This window comes from Oncorhynchus clarkii, unplaced genomic scaffold (assembly GCF_045791955.1).
Source record: "Oncorhynchus clarkii lewisi isolate Uvic-CL-2024 unplaced genomic scaffold, UVic_Ocla_1.0 unplaced_contig_2111_pilon_pilon, whole genome shotgun sequence".
NCBI classification, from domain to species: Eukaryota; Metazoa; Chordata; class Actinopteri; order Salmoniformes; family Salmonidae; genus Oncorhynchus; species Oncorhynchus clarkii.
This window is the reverse complement of record NW_027260994.1, coordinates 106,189-129,597: the sequence shown is the minus strand read 5'-3', so window position 1 is coordinate 129,597 and position 23,409 is coordinate 106,189. Positions and strand designations below refer to the sequence as shown.

Genomic DNA, 23,409 nt, shown 5'->3' with positions numbered 1-23,409 from the left:
TCGTTTCAGTGTAGAGAGGTTGAAACAGGAACAGAAATGCATGTGGGAACACTTTCGTATGGTTTTAATTGACAAGCTAGATTCTCCCCACAGAAGTGAAAGTTAATATGAGCTCTTACACACATTCACACATCCTCTGACCTAAACTCATCTAACTCAAATGACATGAACTCAACCCCAACTCAAATGACCTGAACTCAACCCCAACTCAAATGACATGAACTCAACCCCAACTCAAATGACCTGAACTCCGCCCCAACTCAAATGACATGAACTCAACCCCAACTCAAATGACCTGAACTCAACCCCAACTCAAATGACATGAACTCAACCCCAACTCAAATGACCTGAACTCAACCCCAACTCAAATGACCTGAACTCAACCCCAACTCAAATGACCTGAACTCAACCCCAACTCAAATGACCTGAACTCATCTAACTCAAATGACATGAACTCAACCCCAACTCAAATGACATGAACTCAACCCCAACTCAAATGACCTGAACTCCGCCCCAACTCAAATGACATGAACTCAACCCCAACTCAAATGACCTGAACTCAACCCCAACTCAAATGACCTGAACTCCGCCCCAACTCAAATGACATGAACTCAACCCCAACTCAAATGACCTGAACTCAACCCCAACTCAAATGACATGAACTCAACCCCAACTCAAATGACCTGAACTCAACCCCAACTCAAATGACCTGAACTCAACCCCAACTCAAATGACATGAACTCAACCCCAACTCAAATGACCTGAACTCATCTAACTCAAATGACCTGAACTCAACCCCAACTCAAATGACATGAACTCAACCCCAACTCAAATGACCTGAACTCAACCCCAACTCAAATGACCTGAACTCAACCCCAACTCAAATGACCTGAACTCCGCCCCAACTCAAATGACATGAACTCAACCCCAACTCAAATGACCTGAACTCAACCCCAACTCAAATGACCTGAACTCCGCCCCAACTCAAATGACATGAACTCAACCCCAACTCAAATGACCTGAACTCAACCCCAACTCAAATGACATGAACTCAACCCCAACTCAAATGACCTGAACTCAACCCCAACTCAAATGACCTGAACTCAACCCCAACTCAAATGACATGAACTCAACCCCAACTCAAATGACCTGAACTCATCTAACTCAAATGACCTGAACTCAACCCCAACTCAAATGACATGAACTCAACCCCAACTCAAATGACCTGAACTCAACCCCAACTCAAATGACCTGAACTCAACCCCAACTCAAATGACCTGAACTCATCTAACTCAAATGACCTGAACTCAACCCCAACTCAAATGACCTGAACTCAACCCCAACTCAAATGACCTGAACTCAACCCCAACTCAAATGACCTGAACTCATCTAACTCAAATGACCTGAACTCAACCCCAACTCAAATGACATGAACTCAACCCCAACTCAAATTACCATAACTCCAATTAAAGTATTTCCAAATGCAGTCAGCCAAACAGCTACAAAGACACTCTTAATGACCAACAGTAATACAGTTGTTTAGGGAAGCGAATAGTTGTCAAAATTCCATTTGAAATGCATATTGGTTCATGATGAATCGATAGTGGTAACCATAGAGATGTTTAATGGGTTTAAAATCAACCAAATCAGCAGGCCTAGTATGGCACCACACATCGGTGCCAAACCGAGGAGGATCAAGAACCGTCCAATCAGAGACGAGCTTGGTAACCAGGGGCAACGTGTGGCACGACCATTCAGCCAATGCCAAGGTAGAGAGAAGAGGGACCCACACTGAGGCCTGGCTGAGACAGACTGGAACACACAGACATCAAAAGAGGTGGCTGAATGCAGCAGGCCTAGCAATGTTTGTTAGAGGCACACAGTCAAGGGTATTGTGTGTGTGAGAGAGAGACCCTTTGAATTGAGACAGAGAGAGAGAGACCCATTGAATTGAACGAGAGAGAGAGAGAGAGAGAGAGACCCATAGAATTGAGAGAGAGAGAGAGAGAGAGAGAGAGAGACCCTTTGAATTGAACGAGAGAGAGAGAGAGAGAGAGAGAGAGACCCTTTGAATTGAACGAGAGAGAGAGAGAGAGAGAGAGAGAGAGAGAGACCCTTTGAATTGGATTGAGAGAGAAAGTGAGGGAGAAAGAGAGAAAAAGTGTGTGTGTGTGTGTGTGTGTATGGGGGGGGGGGGGGGGGGGGGGGGGGCGGACGACTAAAGGCTGAGCCGGGAGGTCTTCTTCACTCTATAAAACAATACAATGGTTCTAAAAGAGAAATGAGCACTTGACCCCAGGAGCAGCATGTGAGATTCAGTAGACTGTAGAGGAAACAGGCCTCTTTCAGTTCCACAGAAACAAAGGCCAGCTCTCACAAAGACAAACCACTAGCTGGGATGAGGACAGTCACGGGTGGACTGGATTCTGATAGAAACCTCTAGTGGTGGATGACCTTTGAAGAGAAACATACATGTCGTACTTCAGCCCACCTCTTTCCTGGCCAGAAGGATAAACTCCGGGCCCCTCGTCTTAATATTTCACAAGAACATTTTTGAAATAAACGCGTTGAGCTCTCGCTACCGTTTGCACAGCGCCGTTCACAACGTGCACGTCAGAAAAGACGGAGAATAGCGTCGCCGTCGACACAATCAATGGTTCTGATTAGCTGAATGGATTGTGGTGACGAGACAAGACAGCCGTGCCCCCCCCCCCCCTCCCTCCCTTGAGTTTCCGTCCTGTGATAGACCCCGGCCACGTCAATGTCCTTCAATCACCTTCTATAGTCTCTACTGAAGACAGAGAGGGCTGTGTTCATTAGGCACCAACCGGACGATAAGGGACTGAAACAGGGAGGGACTACCTGAACGGGTGTGCCCGGATGAACAGGGCCGAGGCTCATCACAGGGGTGCAGCCAGAGGGAGAACAACTATCCACCCTGTCAGTGTGTCTGCAGACGCTCCTCTCTTTGAAGGGAGGGAAAACACTGTTCTCCTTTGATCTGAGGGATAATATCCACCTCTCTGACCCCTTCACTGTCTTTCACCAAGGCCACTGGGGAGAGGGCAGGCTGAGGGGGCTGTGTGTGTGTTTGAGTGAGTGAGTGGGGGTATAGTGGCTCATGGAATGTCAGGTGTGTGTGTGTGTGTTTTGGTTTGGGTGGGGGGTGGGGTGGGTGGGTGGGTGAGCAAGTCAGGTGTGTGTGTGTGTCTACAGGGGGTTGAAGGTGACTTAATAACAGGTTGCTGTGAAGGTAAAACAGTGGCCAGCTGGGGTAACACCTACTGAGCACAGGAGGCTGGTTGCACCTTAATTGGGGAGGACAGACTCGTGGTAATGACTGGAACAGAATCAGTGGAATGGTATCAAATACATCTAACACATGGTTTCCATGGTTTCCAGGTGGTTGATGCCATTCCGTTTGCTCCGTTCTGGACATTATTCTGAGCCGTCCTCCCCTCAGCAGCCTCCATCACTACTGAGGGACTGTTCCAGCTCGCCCCCTGAGCCTTCCAGTTCCACAAAGGTTCCTTGTTGAGAACCGGTTCTGAGAACATGTCGCCACAGATTACGTTACCCTCCACATCCCTAGGCTCAGGTTACCCAAAGTTCCCAAATGAATATGGACTCATTTTAACAGTGGATCGTAAAACCCTCCCAACTCGTTCTGTTTGTTTTCCCTTCTGTCTTTTTATTTACAGGGAAGACACACTGAGACCTCGGCCTCTTTTACAAAGGTGTCCTGTATATACAACATCAATATACACATTACACCCATCTCCACCTCTTCAACACCTAGTTAACTATAATCCCAGGTGTTAGTATTGTAATCTGGAGCCTGTCTCTGATGAGTCTCCTAGGGGTGGTAGGGGAGGAGAGGTGTCTCTGATGAGTCTCCTAGGGGTAGGGGAAGGGGAGGAGAGGTGTCTCTGATGAGTCCCCTAGGGGTAGGGGAGGAGAGGTGTCTCTGATGAGTCCCCTAGGGGTAGGGGAGGAGAGGTGTCTCTGATGAGTCCCCTAGGGGTAGGGGAGGAGAGGTGTCTCTGATGAGTCTCCTTGAGGTAGGGGAGGAGAGGTGTCTCTGATGAGTCTCCTTGAGGTAGGGGAGGAGAGGTGTCTCTGATGAGTCCCCTAGGGGTAGGGGAGGAGAGGTGTCTCTGATGAGTCTCCTTGAGGTAGGGGAGGAGAGGTGTCTCTGATGAGTCCCCTAGGGGTAGGGGAGGAGAGGTGTCTCTGATGAGTCCCCTAGGGGTAGGGGAGGAGAGGTGTCTCTGATGAGTCCCCTAGGGGTAGGGGAGGAGAGGTGTCTCTGATGAGTCCCCTAGGGGTAGGGGAGGAGAGGTGTCTCTGATGAGTCCCCTAGGGGTAGGGGAGGAGAGGTGTCTCTGATGAGTCCCCTAGGGGTAGGGGAGGAGAGGTGTCTCTGATGAGTTCCCTAGGGGTAGGGGACGAGAGGTGTCTCTGATGAGTCCCCTAGGGGTAGAGGAGGAGAGGTGTCTCTGATGAGTCCCCTAGGGGTAGGGGAGGAGAGGTGTCTCTGATGAGTCCCCTAGGGGTAGGGGAGGAGAGGTGTCTCTGATGAGTCCCCTAGGGGTAGGGGAGGAGAGGTGTCTCTGATGAGTCCCCTAGGGGTAGGGGAGGAGAGGTGTCTCTGATGAGTCCCCTAGGGGTAGGGGAGGAGAGGTGTCTCTGATGAGTTCCCTAGGGGTAGGGGACGAGAGGTGTCTCTGATGAGTCCCCTAGGGGTAGAGGAGGAGAGGTGTCTCTGATGAGTCCCCTAGGGGTAGGGGAGGAGAGGTGTCTCTGATGAGTCCCCTAGGGGTAGGGGAGGAGAGGTGTCTCTGATGAGTCCCCTAGGGGTAGGGGAGGAGAGGTGTCTCTGATGAGTCCCCTAGGGGTAGGGGAGGAGAGGTGTCTCTGATGAGTCCCCTAGGGGTAGGGGAGGAGAGGTGTCTCTGATGAGTCCCCTAGGGGTAGGGGAAGGGGAGGAGAGGTGTCTCTGATGAGTCCCCTAGGGGTAGGGGAGGAGAGGTGTCTCTGATGAGTCCCCTAGGGGTAGGGGAGGAGAGGTGTCTCTGATGAGTCTCCTTGAGGTAGGGGAGGAGAGCTGTCTCTGATGAGTCCCCTTGAGGTAGGGGAGGAGAGCTGTCTCTGATGAGTCCCCTAGGGGTAGGGGAGGAGAGGTGTCTCTGATGAGTCTCCTTGAGGTAGGGGAGGAGAGGTGTCTCTGATGAGTCCCCTAGGGGTAGGGGAGGAGAGGTGTCTCTGATGAGTCCCCTAGGGGTAGGGGAGGAGAGGTGTCTCTGATGAGTCTCCTTGAGGTAGGGGAGGAGAGGTGTCTCTGATGAGTCCCCTAGGGCTAGGGGAAGCTCGCTGGTGATAATGAACATGGCTGTTCATTAACCTGCTCTTCAACTATTACATGGTGGACGTGGTAAACTGACTGAATGGCAGATGAGACAGAGGAGTACAGTAAGATCCTATTGGAATAAAACACCTGATTTATGAGGAAGTCGCTTTCCCATGAGGGTGATATGGAAACTGTTGATTAGACAACGTCACTGTGGTTGGCCTCTTCCGCCCAACATTACTCTTTCAACAGATGGCTGTTCCTCTTCCTCCCACCGTTACTCTTTCAACAGATGGCTGTTCCTCTTCCTCCCACCGTTACTCTTTCAACAGATGGCTGTTCCTCTTCCTCCCACCGTTACTCTTTCAACAGATGGCTGTTCCTCTTCCTCCCACCGTTACTCTTTCAACAGATGGCTGTTCCTCTTCCTCCCACCGTTACTCTTTCAACAGATGGCTGTTCCTCTTCCTCCCACCGTTACTCTTTCAACAGATGGCTGTTCCTCTTCCTCCCACCGTTACTCTTTCAACAGATGGCTGTTCCTCTTCCTCCCACCGTTACTCTTTCAACAGATGGCTGTTCCTCTTCCTCCCACCGTTACTCTTTCAACAGATGGCTGTTCCTCTTCCTCCCACCGTTACTCTTTCAACAGATGGCTGTTCCTCTTCCTCCCACCGTTACTCTTTCAACAGATGGCTGTTCCTCTTCCTCCCACCGTTACTCTTTCAACAGATGGCTGTTCCTCTTCCTCCCACCGTTACTCAATCAACAGTCTGTACTGGTCAGTTACTGTGTGTGTGAGAACCGGAGTGTGTGTGTTGACAGGAGGGGTGAAGCAGAGGGGAACAACAGGTTCCAGATGGACAGTCTATCCACCTGTCTCAGGGGTCTCTCTCTCTCTCTCTCTAAAAAGCAAGTTAAATAGATCATAAACAGTAAACATTACACGGACAAGCATTTAAAATGTCATATTATGTCTATATACAATGTTGTTACAGTGTTGTAACAATATGCAAATAGTTAAAGTGCAAAGGGGAAGATAGATAAACATACATGTGGGTTGTATTCACATTGGTGTTCTTCACTGGTTGCCCTTTTCTTGTGGCAACATGTCACACATCTTGCTGGTATTTCACCCAATAGATATGGGAGTTTGTGTTATCTAAGGGAAATATGTGTCTCTAATATGGTCATACATTTGGCAGGAGGTTAGGAAGTGCAGCTCAGTTTCGCCCTCATTTTGTGGGCAGTGTGCACATAGCTTGTCTTCGCTTGAGAGCCATGTCTGCCTACGGCGGCCTTTCTCAATAGCAAGGCTATGCTCACTGAGTCTTTACATAGTCAAAGCTTTCCTTAAGTTTGGGTCAGTCACAGTGGTCAGGTATTCTGCCACTGTGTATTCTCTGTTTAGGGTCAAATAGCATTCTAGTTTGCTCTGTTTTTTTGTTGATTCTTTCCAATGTGTCAAGTAATTATCTTTTTGTTTTCTCATGATTTGGTTGGGTCTAATTGTGCTGCTGTCCTGGGGCTCTGTGGGGTCTGTTTGTGAACAGAGCCCCAGGACCAGCCTGCTTAGGGCAGGTATTCCGAAACTGGGTGTACGCGCAATGCCATCGGGGGTACGCGCAATGCCATCGGGGGTACGCGCAATGCCATCGGGGGTACGCGCAATGCCATCGGGGGTACGCCAAATAAAAATGTAATTCACATTTTAAAAAAAGACAATTCAAACAGTACATTTATATTTTCTAACGGAGCTATACATTTGGGTTCAGTGAAATAACAACACAATGTCAAATACAGGTAGCCTAGTCAAATAATTAACATCCAATCACATTAACCGTTACTCTCACAGGAAACCTTCCCCTTTGTGCAGATATTTAGAAACATGACCATTTGAAAAATAAGCCACAGGAGTTTTTGGAGCAAGAATAAAGATGACGTATAAAAGCAACAGATACTTAGTATCGTGAATAGCCCATAAGTTTGAAAAGACTTGAGAAATGAGTTTCAGGCCATGTCACCTAGTCCTACTTCAGATTCTAGCAGGGTGAGGCCGGGTGCTGCAGACTGTTCTAGTGCCCTTGTCAATTCGTTGATATATATGTTGAAGATGGTGGGTTTAAGCTGCATCCCGGTCTCACCCCACGGCAATATGGAAAGAAATGTGTGTGTTTTTGACCAATTGTAACAGCACACTTGTTGTTTGTGTACATGGATTTAATAATGTTGTATGTTTCTCCCTCAACACTGCTTTCCATCAATTTGTATAGCAGACCCTCATGCCATATTGAGTCGAATTTCTCTCACGGACCTGGGAGACCGTCTCCATGTCACTCCATGTCACTCCATGACTGTGAGAAACATGCCTTCCAGCCATTCTCAAACCTGGCCAGTCAAGCGGTCCACTACCTGTTGCCCCTCACTCAGAGGTGAATTCCTGCTCTGCTCACTGAAGCAAACACACACACACACACACACAAAACAACACACACAGGAACAACACACACAAGCAGGCACAGAAACAACACACACACACACACAGACAGACAGAAACAACACACACACACACACAATTGCGAAAAGAAAGAGAGAAAAAGAGAGCAGGAAAATGTTGACTAACTCCGACAGAATCTTTTCGGTTGACAGAACAGACCCGGCCCGACCCCAGGCCCCATCTCTCCTTCCTTTGTCCTTTAGCGTCAATGGGAAAGCCAGCCTTGTGCCAGACTGTCGCTTTCTCAAAACAGAGAGAAAACGCCGCTAATGGAACAGAATCTAAGTTGCACTGTAGCAGCACTCTGATGTCACAAGCAGAGACAGAGCAGGGGAAGGGGAACGAGAAGAAGAGACAGAGCAGGGGACGGGGAACGAGAAGAAGAGACAGAGCAGGGGAAGGGGAACGAGAAGAAGAGACAGAGCAGGGGAAGGGGAACGAGAAGAAGAGACAGAGCAGGGGAAGGGGAACGAGAAGAAGAGACAGAGCAGGGGAAGGGGAACGAGAAGAAGAGACAGAGCAGGGGAAGGGGAACGAGAAGAAGAGACAGAGCAGGGGAAGGGGAACGAGAAGAAGAGACAGAGCAGGGGACGGGGAACGAGAAGAAGAGACAGAGCAGGGGACGGGGAACGAGAAGAAGAGACAGAGCAGGGGAAGGGGAACGAGAAGAAGAGACAGAGCAGGGGACGGGGAACGAGAAGAAGAGACAGAGCAGGGGAAGGGGAACGAGAAGAAGAGACAGAGCAGGGGACGGAGAAGAAGAGACAGAGCAGGGGACGGGGAACGAGAAGAAGAGACAGAGCAGGGGACGGAGAAGAAGAGACAGCAGGGGAAGGGGAACGAGAAGAAGAGACAGAGCAGGGGACGGAGAAGAAGAGACAGAGCAGGGGACGGGGAACGAGAAGAAGAGACAGAGCAGGGGACGGAGAAGAAGAGACAGAGCAGGGGACGGGGAACGAGAAGAAGAGACAGAGCAGGGGACGGAGAAGAAGAGACAGAGCAGGGGAAGGGGAACGAGAAGAAGAGACAGAGCAGGGGACGGAGAAGAAGAGACAGAGCAGGGGACGGGGAACGAGAAGAAGAGACAGAGCAGGGGAAGGGGAACGAGAAGAAGAGACAGAGCAGGGGAAGGGGAACGAGAAGAAGAGACAGAGCAGGGGAAGGGGAACGAGAAGAAGAGACAGAGCAGGGGACGGAGAAGAAGAGACAGAGCAGGGGACGGGGAACGAGAAGAAGAGACATAGCAGGGGACGGAGAAGAAGAGACAGAGCAGGGGAAGGGGAACGAGAAGAAGAGACAGAGCAGGGGACGGAGAAGAAGAGACAGAGCAGGGGACGGGGAACGAGAAGAAGAGACAGAGCAGGGGACGGAGAAGAAGAGACAGAGCAGGGGACGGGGAACGAGAAGAAGAGACAGAGCAGGGGACGGAGAAGAAGAGACAGAGCAGGGGAAGGGGAACGAGAAGAAGAGACAGAGCAGGGGACGGAGAAGAAGAGACAGAGCAGGGGACGGGGAACGAGAAGAAGAGACAGAGCAGGGGAAGGGGAACGAGAAGAAGAGACAGAGCAGGGGAAGGGGAACGAGAAGAAGAGACAAAGCAGGGGAAGGAGAAGAAGAGACATAAAGGTGTCTGCTAGATCCCTTCTAAAAGAAGAGCTGTGGTTTCTAATGCCCCTCCCCCTCTCTCCATCTCTCTTTTCCCTCGTTCCTCATTTCTCTGTGTTCTAGTCTGACTGACCTCAGATGATCTTCCTCTCCTCCCCTCCCCTCTTCCTATACTGGCTCTTTTCTCCCTCTCTCCATCTCTCTTTTCCCTCGTCCCTCATTTCTCTGTGTTCTAGTCTGACTGACCTCAGATGATCTTCCTCTCCTCCCCTCCCCTCTTCCTATACTGGCTCTTTTCTCCCTCTCTCCATCCTGCTGATATATTTATGTTGATTTATTTTGGACTTTAACTATTTACACATCATTACAACACTGTACATAGACATAATATAACATTTGAAATGTCTTTATTCTTTTGGAACCTCTGTGAGTGTAATGTTCACTGTTCATGTCACTTCTGTTTATTATCTATTTCACTTGCTTTGGCAATGTAGACATAGGTTTCCCATGTCAATAAAGCCCCTTAAGTTGAGATAAAGAGAGAGAGAGAGAAATAGAGAGAGAGAGAGAAATAGAGAAAGAGAGAGAAATAGAGAGAGAGAGAGAGAGAAATAGAGAGAGAGAGAGAGATTATAAACTACCAAAACAGTTAAAAAGGACTTCACAATATGGCCGGCACAACCTAGAAGCACAAAAACACCACTCACATCGATTGATTCTATCTAATTTAACCTTCATTTAACTAGGCAAGTTAGTTAAGAACAAATTCTTATTTACAGTGACGGCCTACCCCGGCCAAACACAGACAATGTGGGCCAATTGTGCGCCGCCCTATGGGACTCCCAATCACAGCCAGATGTGATGCAGCCTGGACGTCTCTTGCACTGAGATGCCGTGTCTTAGACCACTGCGCCTCTCGGGAGTCCCTTCTCTTTGTAGCCCTCCGACCCTCTTAGCCCAAACACGAGAGCCATCAGATAGAATGAAACACAATCCAGTGTGTGTGCGTCATTGCATTTGGGTGCGTGTGTGTGTGTAGAGCGTTTGAGCATATGTGTGTATGTATGTGTGTCTGTGCACTCTTCATGCATGACCCCGTGTGTGTGTGTGTGTGTCCTCTTCATGCATGACCCCGTGTGTGTGTGTGTGTGTGTGTGTGTCCTCTCTGCTCCTAATCCAAGGCCTACGTTGTGAAACACGCAGTGACTGACGGCACTTGGGAGGCCCTGGGGCCCTGAAGTAACCTGACACAGACTGTTGCACAACAACCTACTGAGTTGTACTGGGGGGAACGTTCTGTTCTACTCCCCCTTCCATCTCTCTCTCTCTCTCTCCTCCAACAACCTATTGGGCTGGGGGGAACCTTTCTGTTCTGTTCTACTCCCCCCTCCGTCTCTCTCTCTCTCTCCTCCAACAACCTATTGGGCTGGGGGAAACATTTCTTCTGTTCTACTCCCCCCCTCCTCTCTCTCTCTCTCTCTCTCCTCCAACAACAACCTATTGGGCTGGGGGAAACATTTGTTCTGTTCTACTCCCCCCTCCGTCTCTCTCTCTCTCTCCTCCAACAACCTATTGGGCTGGGGGAAACCTCTCTGTTCTACTCCCCCCTCCATCTCTCTCTCTCCTCCAACAACAACCTATTGGGCTGGCGGAAACCTCTCTGTTCTACTCCCCCCTCCATCTCTCTCTCTCTCCCCTCCAACAACCTATTGGGCTGGGGGAAACATTTGTTCTGTTCTACTCCCCCCCTCCATCTCTCTCTCTCTCTCTCTCCTCCTCCAACAACCTATTGGGCTGGGGGAAACCTCACTGTTCTACTCCCCCCCTCCATCTCTCTCTCTCTCCCCCTCCAGTCTCTCCTCTCCACCATTCCCCCTCTATCTGTACTTCACCTCCACTCTTTCTCTCTCTCCTCCCCTCGCTATTCCTCTCTTTCTCCCTGCCTCTTTGTCCAGCCTGGTTCTACTTAGAAGTGGCCTGTCTTGTCAGGTTTGGCTTATGTTTAGTTTGCCTCCACCCTTTCTCCCCTAGGGTGACCCCGTGACCCCTGCACCCCGACCCCAGGCTTTGTGGGTGTCTGGGAAATGTGTCCCCTTCGGCTGGACCAGCTGGAGCAGCAACAGGGCCTCCGAGCCTCAGACGGCAGCTGGCTGCTTCTTCCAAGACCAGTGTGTGTGTGTGTGTGTGTGTGTGTATGTGTGTGTTCTAAGACCAGACCCCCCCAGCCCCCCCTCTGTGCTTTCCTATCCATAGCACCTATGCCTCCCTGTCAGTCTCATCTGTGTGTTTAGCCGATCATTCACTCTCTGTCTATCTATGTCTATTTGCCTGTTGTCAGCCTCTCTGTCTATCTGCATGTTGTCAGCCTCTCTGCCTAGCTGCCTGTTGTCAGGCTCTCTACCTGTTGTCAGCTTCTCTGCCTAGCTGCCTGTTGTCAGCTTCTCTGCCTGTTGTCAGCTTCTCTGCCTGTTGTCAGCCTCTCTGCCTGTTGTCAGCCTCTCTGCCTGTTGTCAGCCTCTCTGTCTGTTGTCAGCCACTCTGCCTAGCTGCCTGTTGTCAGCCTCTCTACCTGTTGTCAGCCTCTCTGTCTAGCTGCCTGTTGTCAGCCTCTCTGACTAGCTGCCTGTTGTCAGCCTCACTGCCTGTTGTCAGCCTCTCTGTCTAGCTGCCTGTTGTCAGCCTCTCTGTCTAGCTGCCTGTTGTCAGCCTCTCTGTCTAGCTGCCTGTTGTCAGTCTCTCTGTCTAGCTGCCTGTTGTCAGTCTCTCTGTCTAGCTGCCTGTTGTCAGTCTCTCTGTCTAGCTGCCTGTTGTCAGTCTCTCTGTCTAGCTGCCTGTTGTCAGTCTCTCTGTCTAGCTGCCTGTTGTCAGTCTCTCTGTCTAGCTGCCTGTTGTCAGTCTCTCTGTCTAGCTGCCTGTTGTCAGTCTGTCTGTCTAGCTGCCTGTTGTCAGTCTCGGACTATATCAGCCAACATGTCATTTCAACCATTATTCTCTAACTCTCCCACCACAACACCCTATGCCACAAGGTTGTGTTGGTGTGTTTACCAATGTGACAATTCGTTTGAGTTTGGGTTTTATGTCTATGAGAGGGAGAGAGACAGGCGAGACAGAGGAGACAGAGGAGGGAGAGACAGAGGAGGGAGAGAGACAGGAGTCAGACAGAAGGGAGAGACAGGAGGGAGAGACAGGAGAGTCAGACAGAAAAGAGACAGGAGAGACAGAGGAGGGAGAGACAGAGGAGTCAGACAGAAGGGAGAGACCAGAGAGACAGAGGAGGGAGAGAGACCAGAGAGACGGGGGAGGGAGAGAGACCAGAGAGACGGGGGAGGGAGAGAGACCAGAGAGACAAAAGGGGGGAGAGAGACAGGATGGAGAGAGACCAGAGAGACAAAAGGAGGGACAGGAGAGAGAGAGGAGGGAGAGAGACAGGAGAGAGAGGAGGGAGAGAGACAGGAGTCAGAGAGAAAAGAGAGAGGAAAGAGACAGAGGAGGGAGAGACAGAGGAGGGAGACAGAGAAGGGAGAGACAGAGAAGGGAGAGACAGAGAAGGGAGAGACAGAAAAGAGCGAGAAAGACATATTGACAATGTGTTAGAGAAGGAGTCAGTGACTCAATCGGTGGTCAAAAGGGTGTGTCCTTTCACAACAGTCTGCCTGTTGTCTGACAGACGGTAACAGCAATGGCTCAGTCGGCAAGTGCATCTCAGAATTACAAAGGGAATCTACTTTCTATTCATCCACTTCAGGTAGAAAAATATTTGCCTATGTTTGAGAAAAGACTCCCCAAACGGCGTTTGACAGCAGCTTGCCTGAAGGCTAATGGCTCCCTGAAATGACAGCCAGATGCTAACACTAGATGTTGAGTTGGTTGACGGCAGCTAGCCTGAAGGCTAACGGCTCCCTGAAATGACAGACGCTAACGCTAGATGTTGAGTTGGTTGACGGCAGCTAGCCTGGAGGCTAACGGCTCCCTGAAATGACAGCCAGATGCTAACACTAGATGTTGAGTTGGTTGACGGCAGCTAGCCTGAAGGCTAACGGCTCCCTGAAATGACAGACGCTAATGCTAGATGTTGAGTTGGTTGACGGCAGCTAGCCTGAAGGCTAACGGCTCCCTGAAATGACAGACGCTAATGCTAGATGTTGAGTTGGTTGACGGCAGCTAGCCTGAAGGCTAACGGCTCCCTGAAATGACAGACGCTAATGCTAGATGTTGAGTTGGTTGACGGCAGCTAGCCTGAAGGCTAACGGCTCCCTGAAATGACAGACGCTAATGCTAGATGTTGAGTTGGTTGACGGCAGCTAGCCTGAAGGCTAACGGCTCCCTGAAATGACAGACGCTAATGCTAGATGTTGAGTTGGTTGACGGCAGCTAGCCTGAAGGCTAACGGCTGCCTGAAATGACAGACGCTAATGCTAGATAGGTTTTACCTTCCACAGGGCTCCTCTAGAAAAAGGGAAACCTCAGCCGTCAGTGACAGCTGGAAACCCTTCAGTCTGGCTTCCCTGATTGAGCTGCGTTTCCACATCCAGTAGCTACGGGGAATTACAGGAAGGGGATTTAAAGTCTAATAATATTTCTAAAAAAGTTGTTGAAGCAACAAAGTAATGGGAGTCTTTGACGGCATCATAGAAACACTGCATCACACAGCGGTGGGAAAAGCCAGGACACGGAGAGATGAGAAACATGGTGAGGCTTAAAACCATCGCCACGGGGCGCGAAGCTCGTTTAGAGACTGCTTGGCTAGCGGTGCGCTGCGAGCTTCTGTATTCTCATGCGGTCTGTCTCTAGCACCAATGCTGTGAGAGGATGTGGGAGGGAGAGGTGTCACAGTGTCATACAATCATCAGCTGTGGTGAAATAGCAGAGTGGAGCTACAAGGTAAAGACAGATGTTTCTGTCGTTACTGCTCTCTCCCACTTTCTTTCTCGTCCTCTCTTTTGTCTTCATCTTCCACTTCGGTGAACTTAGAATTGCCGGTACGCCCTCTACCCCGTCTCCCGACTCGGGTTCTGCGCCTACAACTCTCTCCCACACTCTTCCCTGTGTGTGTGTGTGTGTGTGTGTGTGTGTGTGTGTGTGTGTGTGTGTGTGTGTGTGTGCGCGCCCTGCGTGAATGTCTAGGCCACAATAGAGGAACAAACATCTGTTCTCTCAACTTCCACAAAGAGAGAGATAGATGGGCTTCCCTATTACCTCCCTCTGACTCCCTCTCTTTCTATCCCTCCTTCCATCTCCCTCTCTTTCTATCCCTCCTTCCATCTCCCTCACCGGAGGCAGATTCTCAGATTCTCTGCTGTTAAGCCTTGAAATATCACATTCTCTCTGCTTTCCCCTTACACTCTGGATCTGTCACAAAGAGCACCCTATTCCCTATGTAGTGCACTACTTTTGACTAAAACTAGAGCATTATGTAGGAAATAGGGTGCCCTTTCTCTCTCGCTCCCTCTGTTTATACCACCCAATGTCAGTCCCCACACAGCAGCTGCGTGCGTTAGATTCGGGGACTACGGGGGAAGAATGTCTCTCGTAAGAGAGGCCAAGGCTCTGTGAGGTACAGCTGTCGTAGGTCATCCCACTTTCACCCCATTCTGTCTGACAGGCAAGCGGAGGGTTTAACTCCCTAGGAATATGGAACTGATTGTAATGAATTCTTAATTCTCATTCTATGACGGAATGGAACCAAGCTGTGAGCTCTAAGCTCCACCCCAGTGGCGAAGCAGTCTATTAGTTGAACCACATGTAGAAGTAAGAATTCTGATAGGACTTTTGTCTATAACAATATATCCACTCTGGACAGACCGAGACACAGAGACACTCACTGGACATCACAGGAGGTTGGCGGGACCTTAATTGGGGAGAACTGGCTGGTGGTAAAGACTGGAGCAGAATACGTGGAATGGTATCAAATACATCAAACACGTGGTTTCCCGTCTCTCTCTTAAGACCATTCAGTTTTGATTTCTATTTGCCATATATTTTAAACTGTGCTGTTTCACAAAAGTTCTCCACCTATATACAGCCACGTGCCTTACTCAAACAACACCAGGCGCGTAACAACACCACATCGGCATCCCCACAACAACAACAGCCATTCCCACCTCTCAGCTCTCGTCTTCTTACCTGTGTCCTGCCTGAACTGGTGCATCGACTGCAGGTCTAGGATGTAGGGCGAGAGGCGGTTGTCGACTTGGCCTAGCACGACGCTCCCACCACGGGGATCGCTTCGTATCACCGCCTCGATGTGGTGGGAGACGGTCGGGCTGTAGGGCCGCCACCGCCCGTGTTCGTTGAGCCATTCCCACACGACCACAGCGGACGCATGGAGCATGGTGGCCCTGGAAAGAGACGTGAGAAAATACTCCTCTGTTAGCAACCATGGTTTAAAAAGGAAGGCGCGACGTTGTGTTTACATCCGGAACCAGGCTAGACTTTGTTCATTTGGATTTGGCTACAAAGTAGCCTATCGCTGTTTATTGAAAAGAGGATCGATGTCTCATCACTGCTTCCAACATCACTTGGCTCAATCTAGCCATCACGAAGTCCCGTAGTTTCTAAGTTATATGGGCTTGTAGCTAGGTGATATCTACACACAAATACAGGTCTCCCTAAATGAACAAAGAGGATCTTACATTTAGTCAGCCGGCGACGTGCTAATGTGAAGGAGCGCAGCATCTGGGCACAAACATCCGTGTCACTTTCATGGTCGAACACGGAGAAATCGGATTTTATACCCGGTTGTGATGCCTTCATAAACCGTGGACAGGCAAAGAAACGGAGAGAGTGCTCCTGTTATTCTCGTTGAAAGCCTTGATTTTCAGTCACGTTCTAGCATAAAGAAACAAAATGTGTCCGACTGAATCTTATAAATCCCTTTGGCAGAGTCACTTGTTGCGCAAGTGGCGAGACCAAGCTACACTTCTGGAGTGGCGAGAGAAAGGAGCTCCGTTCCAGTCGTTGGGGCGTCGTGTGTTGAACTGTTCCAAACTGACATCCAACACCCCTCTCGTAATAGACCTACCTACCAATACCCGTAACTCCCGGATCGAGCTTTCACAAATCTTTGAAACCGGCTGGACAGGTATATGCTACGCAGAGAGAACGGATTGGGTGTACAGTTTCATTCAGGACAATCCCATTTCACTCACTACCATTTTTTTGGGATGAAGCCTGGCACAACATGTTTGTGGGCGATTACTCAGCTCTTTGTGATCATTGGCTAATCATCGCGTCATTTTGCCTAGAAACAGCACAGTCGGCCTATTGAACATGTTTATTACATATCATTACTGTAACTGTATCGTCCCACGGGTGGGAGATGGGCTACATTAGGCTACAAGTAAACCAATTGTGTCAATTACTGTACACAACTACCTAGGCTAAGCACAAGAAAGAAACCATTCAATAAGAAAACTTTCCGGTATCTATATAGGTTTTTTTATAGCCTCTCTATTGACTTGTCCAAGTTTAGAGAAAGGCGACTTGTTAGGATAGAAGTGATTATGATGTATTGTGATCATGGAGCATTTGGAACGCATGTTTACGCACGGGCTAGTCCTTTTTTTATAAACACAATCAAAACGCAAACAACAAATGCAGCATTTTATTGGTATTTAAAAAACACATATATTTGCCTATTCACTAGATACTTACGTTCGTTGCGTTGGAGGCTTGGTTTTAGAAATGGGTTCAAAACCAAGACTAACTATCCGCCCGTCTTCCACACGCATGTTTCTCATTTACAATCCTCAAGTGGCTTTAGTGATGGAAAAAAATACGCCTTTTCATAAATCCATAAAATACAATTCAATTAAATTCCTGCGCATATTTATTGGATATCGAATTCGAGTTCCATGGTGGAATTGATTCAGTATTCCAAAGCAAATATTGGACATATTTGATGTCCTCTGGCTAACCATACGTATCCGTCTCTGTATTCCGATACTGAATATGTTCCATCCCGGAGGCTGGTACCTCCGTTCTATTTCTATACCACGCCCAAAGCCATAGGAGGCTGTCTATAGCAAGCCAGTCATGTGCATTGAATTCCCAAAGTAGTAGTACGCCACTGGTGCAGATCTGCCCTGAAGTTATCCCAAATTGTAAATGCATTGGCAAACACAAACATAGCAAGGTGTATAGTGTTGCCTTACAGGCTGTGCCAACTGCAGGTGTATTTATTTGTGTGCCCATTCTGTGTTAGTTGCAGTGTTATTTTACTTGTATATACAGTTGAAGTCTGAAGTTTACATACACCTTAGCCAAATACATTTTCACAATTCCCTGACAATTAATCCTAGTAAAAATCCCCTGTTTTATGTCAGTTAGGATCACCACTTTATTTTAAGAATGTGAAAATGTCAGAATAATAGTAGAGATAATGATTTATTTCATCTTTTATTTCCTTCATCACATTCCCAGTGGGTCAGAAGTTTACATACACTCAATTAGTATTTGGTTGCATTTAAATTGTTTAAAACCTGGGTCAAGCGTTTAGGATAGCCTTCTACAAGCTTCCCACAATAAGTTGGGTGAATTTTGGCCCATTCCTCCTGACAGAGCTGGTGTAACTGAGTCAGGTTTGTAGGCCTCCTTGCTCGCACATGCTTTTTCAGTTCTGCCCACAAATTTTCTATAGGATTGAGGTCAGGGCTTTGTGATGGCCACTCCAATACCTTGACTTTTTTGTCCTTTAGCCATTTTGCCACAACTTTGTAAGTATGCTTGGTGTCATTGTCCATTTGGAAGACTAATTTGCAATTATGTTGGTAACCAGTTTATAATATGGCACCTCTGGGGTTTGTGGTATATGGCCAATATACCACGGCTAAGGGCTGTATCCAGGCACCCCGCGTTGCGTTGTACAGGGACAGCGGATTTTGGTCATAAACCACACCCCATCGGGGCCTTATTGCTTAATTATCCACTTGAGCGCAACAAATGACAGGCTACAAACAACTTCTGAACGTCTTGTTGACAAATGTCGTTCTTTGACGCCATCTAGTGACTGCAGTTGAAAACACATTGCAAGTCAGAATGCAGGATATTGTTGTTGTCTTTATCGTGTTGATTTAAAATACTGATATAAGGATGTTTTAACAATAAAATTAAATCGATCAATTGAGGTCTTTGCAAGCAACCATATATGTTTTCAGAATGCTTATAGAACTCTAATGAAAAACTATGCCACAGTCAAAAACAGTCTGCGTTTCAGCATCAACAGAACAGGGCTCCATAGCTCAGGGGTTAGAGCACTGGTCTTGTAAACCAGGGGTCGCGAGTTCAAATCTCGCTGGGGCCTGTACACTTTTATTTTTTTTCCTTTAATCGGATCAACACGTCGGTCTTTCACGGACAGGTAAAAAAAAAAAAAAAAATTGCCACGATTAGTCTCAGTTTTTTTTGTTGCTCACGTTAATGACGTTAATAAATGACGTATGTTGATCAGAGGAAAACAATGGATTGCCAATAAATGAAGATTAAAGGAACAACACAGAGGCTGACAATAGCTTTTCCGTGCATATTGACACTTACAAATGGCCAATTGTGTATCTTCGCATCGGTAGGGTTTTATTATCAACACGTACACATTGCCAATAGTGTATCTTTGCGCCGGTACTAGGTTAGCCGACCACAGAATGAAATGGAACACTAGCGAGCTATGATGTAGCTACAGTAACTAGCTAACTTAACGTTAGTATAACCAAAGATACGATAACTGTCCCTATTCACCTGTGGGTAAAACCAAAACTCTATTAATCTGTGGTAACTCTATACTCTACTCTATAACTCTAACTCTATTAAAACGTTACGATGCTGCCTGCAATACACTTACACAATACACGTTAGCTATGGGGTTGAAAAGTGCCCCCTAGCTCTTGAGCTGAGCAACACAGAACTGAGCAACACAGAAACAATGCGCTGTAGCAGGGAATAGTCGCTTTCCAAGCAAATCGAGACGTGACCTACGAGTTTTTAAAATCAAAATCTTTCCACTTTCTCTGCCAGTCAGAGCCCGGATAGCTCAGTCGGTAGAGCATCAGACTTTTAATCTGAGGGTCCAGGGTTCAAGTCCCTGTTCGGGCGGTGTTTTTTTTTTTTTTTTTTTTACCGCTCTCGGTTGCTAGCGCCTTCTTCTTCATCTGCACAGACAGAACGAACGTTAACGAATATTATTATCGGCCTCGATAGCTTCTGTGACTGAGGTTAGTTGGAATCATGTTGGGAAATACATGCTATAAACGTTACATCTGGTGTTAGGCTTGTTAACTTTAGCTAGCTCGACAAACCCATCAAAAACATATTTTCAAGTAGAGGACTCTTTTTAATACACAATACAATGTGTGATATTTAATATTTTTTCAAATAAGTGAACTGAAATTAAGAAAGCCAACCACATTTTCCGATCGAGCTAGCGAACACGGACTGGGCTCGCCCGTGCTCTCTAGTTAGCTAACGTTATCTAGTTGTATTGGATAGCTGCAAACAAGTCTGATACGTTGTGTGACATCAAATCAAATCAAATCAAAGCGAAATGCTTGTGCTTCTAGTTCCGACAATGCAGTAATAACAAGTAATCTAACTAACAATTCCAAAACTACTGTCTTGTACACAGTGTAAGGGGATAAAGAATATGTACATAAGGATATATGAATGAGTGATGGTACAGAGCAGCATAGGCAAGATACAGTAGATGGTATCGAGTACAGTATGTACAAATGAGATGAGTATGTAAACAAAGTGGCATAGTATAGTATAAAGTGGCTAGTGATACATGTATTACATAAGGATACCGTCGATGATATAGAGTACAGTATATACGTATGCATATGAGATGAATAATGTAGGGTAAGTAACATTTATATAAGGTAGCATTGTTTAAAGTGGCTAGTGATATATTTACGTCATTTCCCATCAATTCCCATTATTAAAGTGGCTGGAGTTGAGTCAGTGTCAGTGTTAGTGGTGGCTGTTTAACAGTCTGATGGCCTTGAGATAGAAGCTGTTTTTCAGTCTCTCGGTCCCAGCTTTGATGCACCTGTACTGACCTCGCCTTCTGGATGATAGCGGGGTGAACAGGCAGTGGCTCGGGTGGTTGATGTCCTTGATGATCTTTATGGCCTTCCTGTGACATCGGGTGGTGTAGGTGTCCTGGAGGGCAGGTAGTTTGCCCCCGGTGATGCGTTGTGCAGACCTCACTACCCTCTGGAGAGCCTTACGGTTGAGGGCGGTGCAGTTGCCATACCAGGCGGTGATACAGCCCGCCAGGATGCTCTCGATTGTGCATCTGTAGAAGTTTGTGAGTGCTTTTGGTGACAAGCCGAATTTCTTCAGCCTCCTGAGGTTGAAGAGGCGCTGCTGCGCCTTCTTCACGATGCTGTTATAGTAACAGTACATTAACGCAATAATTACACCTAAAGCGTTCTCTTATAACTTACACGAGGGACAGTGTTTTAGTTGGTGTGTTCTTGCCTCACATTATTTAGCTAGCAGGCACATAACCACCGCCAGGTCATGAAATCCCTCCGCCACAACCGCAGTGCCAAACCATCAAAGGCGCTACATGTTCAATCAGCCTTGGCTGTCAAGCATTTACCGTGATATGGCCTCTACAGAAGTCAGGGCATGTATACTTCTTATACTATGCGGAGCAGCGCAGGGCTGTTGTGATGGAAGATCAAATCAAAGCACACTTTATTTGTCACATGGGTCAAATACAACACGTGTAGACCTTAAAACTTGTTATGGCTGGGGGCAGTATTGAGTAGCTTGGATGAATAAGGTGCCCGAGTAAACTGCCTGCTACTCAGTCCCAGAAGCTAAGATATGCATATTATATATATATATATATATATAATATTGTAAAATATTGTATATTTGGATAGCAAACACTCTGAAGTTCCTAAAACTGTTTGAATGATGTCTGTGAGTATAACAGAACTCATATGGCAGGCAAAAACGTGAGAAAAAATCCAACCAGGAAGTGGGAAATCTGAGGTTTGTAGTTTTTCAACTCATTGCCTATTTAATACACAGTGTCTATGGGGCAGGCGCGTCATTATTTTGGATTACTGGGCTAAACGCGTGAACAAAAAGGAGGTATTTGGACATAAATTATGGATTTTATCAAACATTTTTGTGGAACTGTGATTCCTGGGAGTGCATTCTGATGAAGATCATCAAAGGTAAGTGAATATTTATAATGCTATTTCTGACTTCTGTTGACTACACAACATGGTGGAAATCTGTTTGGGTTGTTTTGGTCTCTGATCGCTGTACTCAGATTATTGCATGGTGTGCTTTTTCGGTAAAGCTTTTTTGAAATCTGACACAGCGGTTGCATTAAGGAGAAGTTTATCTAAAGTTCCATGTATAACAGTTGTATGTTTTAGCAATGTTTATTATGAGTATTTCTGTAAATTCATGTGGCTCTCTGCAAAATCACCAGATGTTTAGGAACTACTGAAAATAACGCGCCAATGTACACTGAGATTTTTTGATATAAATATGAACTTTATCAAACAAAACATACATAACATGTATTGTGTAACATGAAGTCCTATGAGTATCATCCGATGAAGATCATCAAAGGTTAGTGATTAATTTCTCTCTTTTTCTGCTTTTTGTGACTCCTCTCTTTGGCTGGAAAAATGGCTGTGTTTTTCTGTGACTAGGCACTCACCTAACATAATCGCTTGGTGTGCTTTCGTCGTAAAGTATTTTTGAAATCGGACACTGTGGTGGGATTAACAAGAATTGTATCTTTAAAATGGTCTAAAATACTTGAGATTTCTGTTGTTTGAATTTGGCTCCATGCACTTTCACTGGCTGTTGTTATATCGATCCCGTTAGTGGGATCTCAGCCCAAAGAGGTTTAACCAACAGTGCAGTTCAAGAAGAGTTAAGAAAATATGTACCAAATAAACGAAAGTAAAACATAATAAAAAGTAACACAATAAAATAATGTAAATAGTCCGGGTGGCCATTTGGTTAATTGTTCAGCAGTTATGGGGACTTGGGGGTAGAAGCTGTTAAGGAGCCTTTTGGTCCTAGACTTGATCCTCTGGTACCGCTTGCCATGTGGTAGCAGAGAAAACAGTCCATGACTTGGGTGACTGGAGTCTCTGACACTTTTTTGGGCTTGGATGGAAAGGAAGCTTGGCCCCAGTGATGTACTGGGCCGTATGCACTACCCTCTGTAGCCTTACGGTCAGATGCCGAGCAGTTGCCATACCAGGCGGTGATGCAACCGGTCAGGATGCTCTCAATGGTGCAGCTGTCAAGGAAGGGAGTTTATGTTTATACAAGACCTCCCGACCTCACCTACCTTCAACCAATCATGCCCTCTGCATTATTACAACATTTGAGAGGCCATGGCGATACGGGATGGAGCTCAAGTTGGTCTCTGCATGGCTCCGGTGGCCCGCAATTCTGTCACACCATCCATAGGGCACCTCAGACCACATTTTCGGATCAAGCACCAATTGGCTCTTAGCTTTGGGTAGTAAGCGAATTAACGGAACCGAATCACATTGGTGAAAGAATTGTTCATTTGGCTCCCTAATTTGCATACGGCTACTACTCCTTTTTGAGCTATTTATTTTTTCTGCAGATACATTATAAACTAATTGTAAAGAGGGTGAGTCCTCACTGCAGACACAATAAATAGTGAGGAGGTCACGGCAATCTGGTGCATACAGATTTTTTTAAAGTGCGGAAAAAAAAATACTACATTGTTTTTGCAGGACATCTAATAATTTGGCCAGATCTGACATATGGATCGGCTCGGAGCCAAATGATCCGGCTCACTGAAAAGACTCACCGAAAATGACAATCACTACAAAAGTTACAGGTGCTTGCGCCAGTTTCTCAAAACAGTTTCGACACAGGTTTACACTTTGTGAACAATAATATTTCTTACATTTGATAAAATAAACGTAAATATAGCAAACATTCT

The 23,409-nt window shown here is 47.2% G+C and overlaps 1 protein-coding gene and 2 non-coding genes across 5 annotated transcripts in view; 2 read left to right on the top strand and 1 right to left on the bottom strand.

Moving 5' to 3' along the window:
- Positions 1-17,205, bottom strand: part of LOC139402970 (E3 ubiquitin-protein ligase DTX4-like) — a 35,962-nt gene extending 18,757 nt beyond the window's left edge. Inside the window, exons 1-3 of one of the 3 annotated variants that reach the window (XM_071146789.1) lie at positions 16,431-16,599; positions 16,085-16,261; positions 15,576-15,790 (exon numbers count right to left, since the gene is read on the bottom strand). In XM_071146789.1, the coding sequence (XP_071002890.1) occupies positions 15,576-15,790; positions 16,085-16,086 (217 nt within the window). In that variant the 5' untranslated portion in view covers positions 16,087-16,261; positions 16,431-16,599. Of the gene's footprint in view, positions 1-15,575; positions 15,791-16,084; positions 16,605-17,105 lie in introns of those variants that run through there. The other 2 variants (XM_071146787.1, XM_071146788.1) reach the window with 2 other exon arrangements.
- Positions 17,206-18,680: 1,475 nt separating this feature from the next.
- trnat-ugu (transfer RNA threonine (anticodon UGU)) lies at positions 18,681-18,753 on the top strand. The gene has a single exon. It is a non-coding gene; the product is annotated as a tRNA-Thr (tRNA).
- Positions 18,754-19,465: 712 nt separating this feature from the next.
- trnak-uuu (transfer RNA lysine (anticodon UUU)) lies at positions 19,466-19,538 on the top strand. The gene has a single exon. It is a non-coding gene; the product is annotated as a tRNA-Lys (tRNA).
- The last annotated feature ends 3,871 nt before the right edge of the window (positions 19,539-23,409 follow it).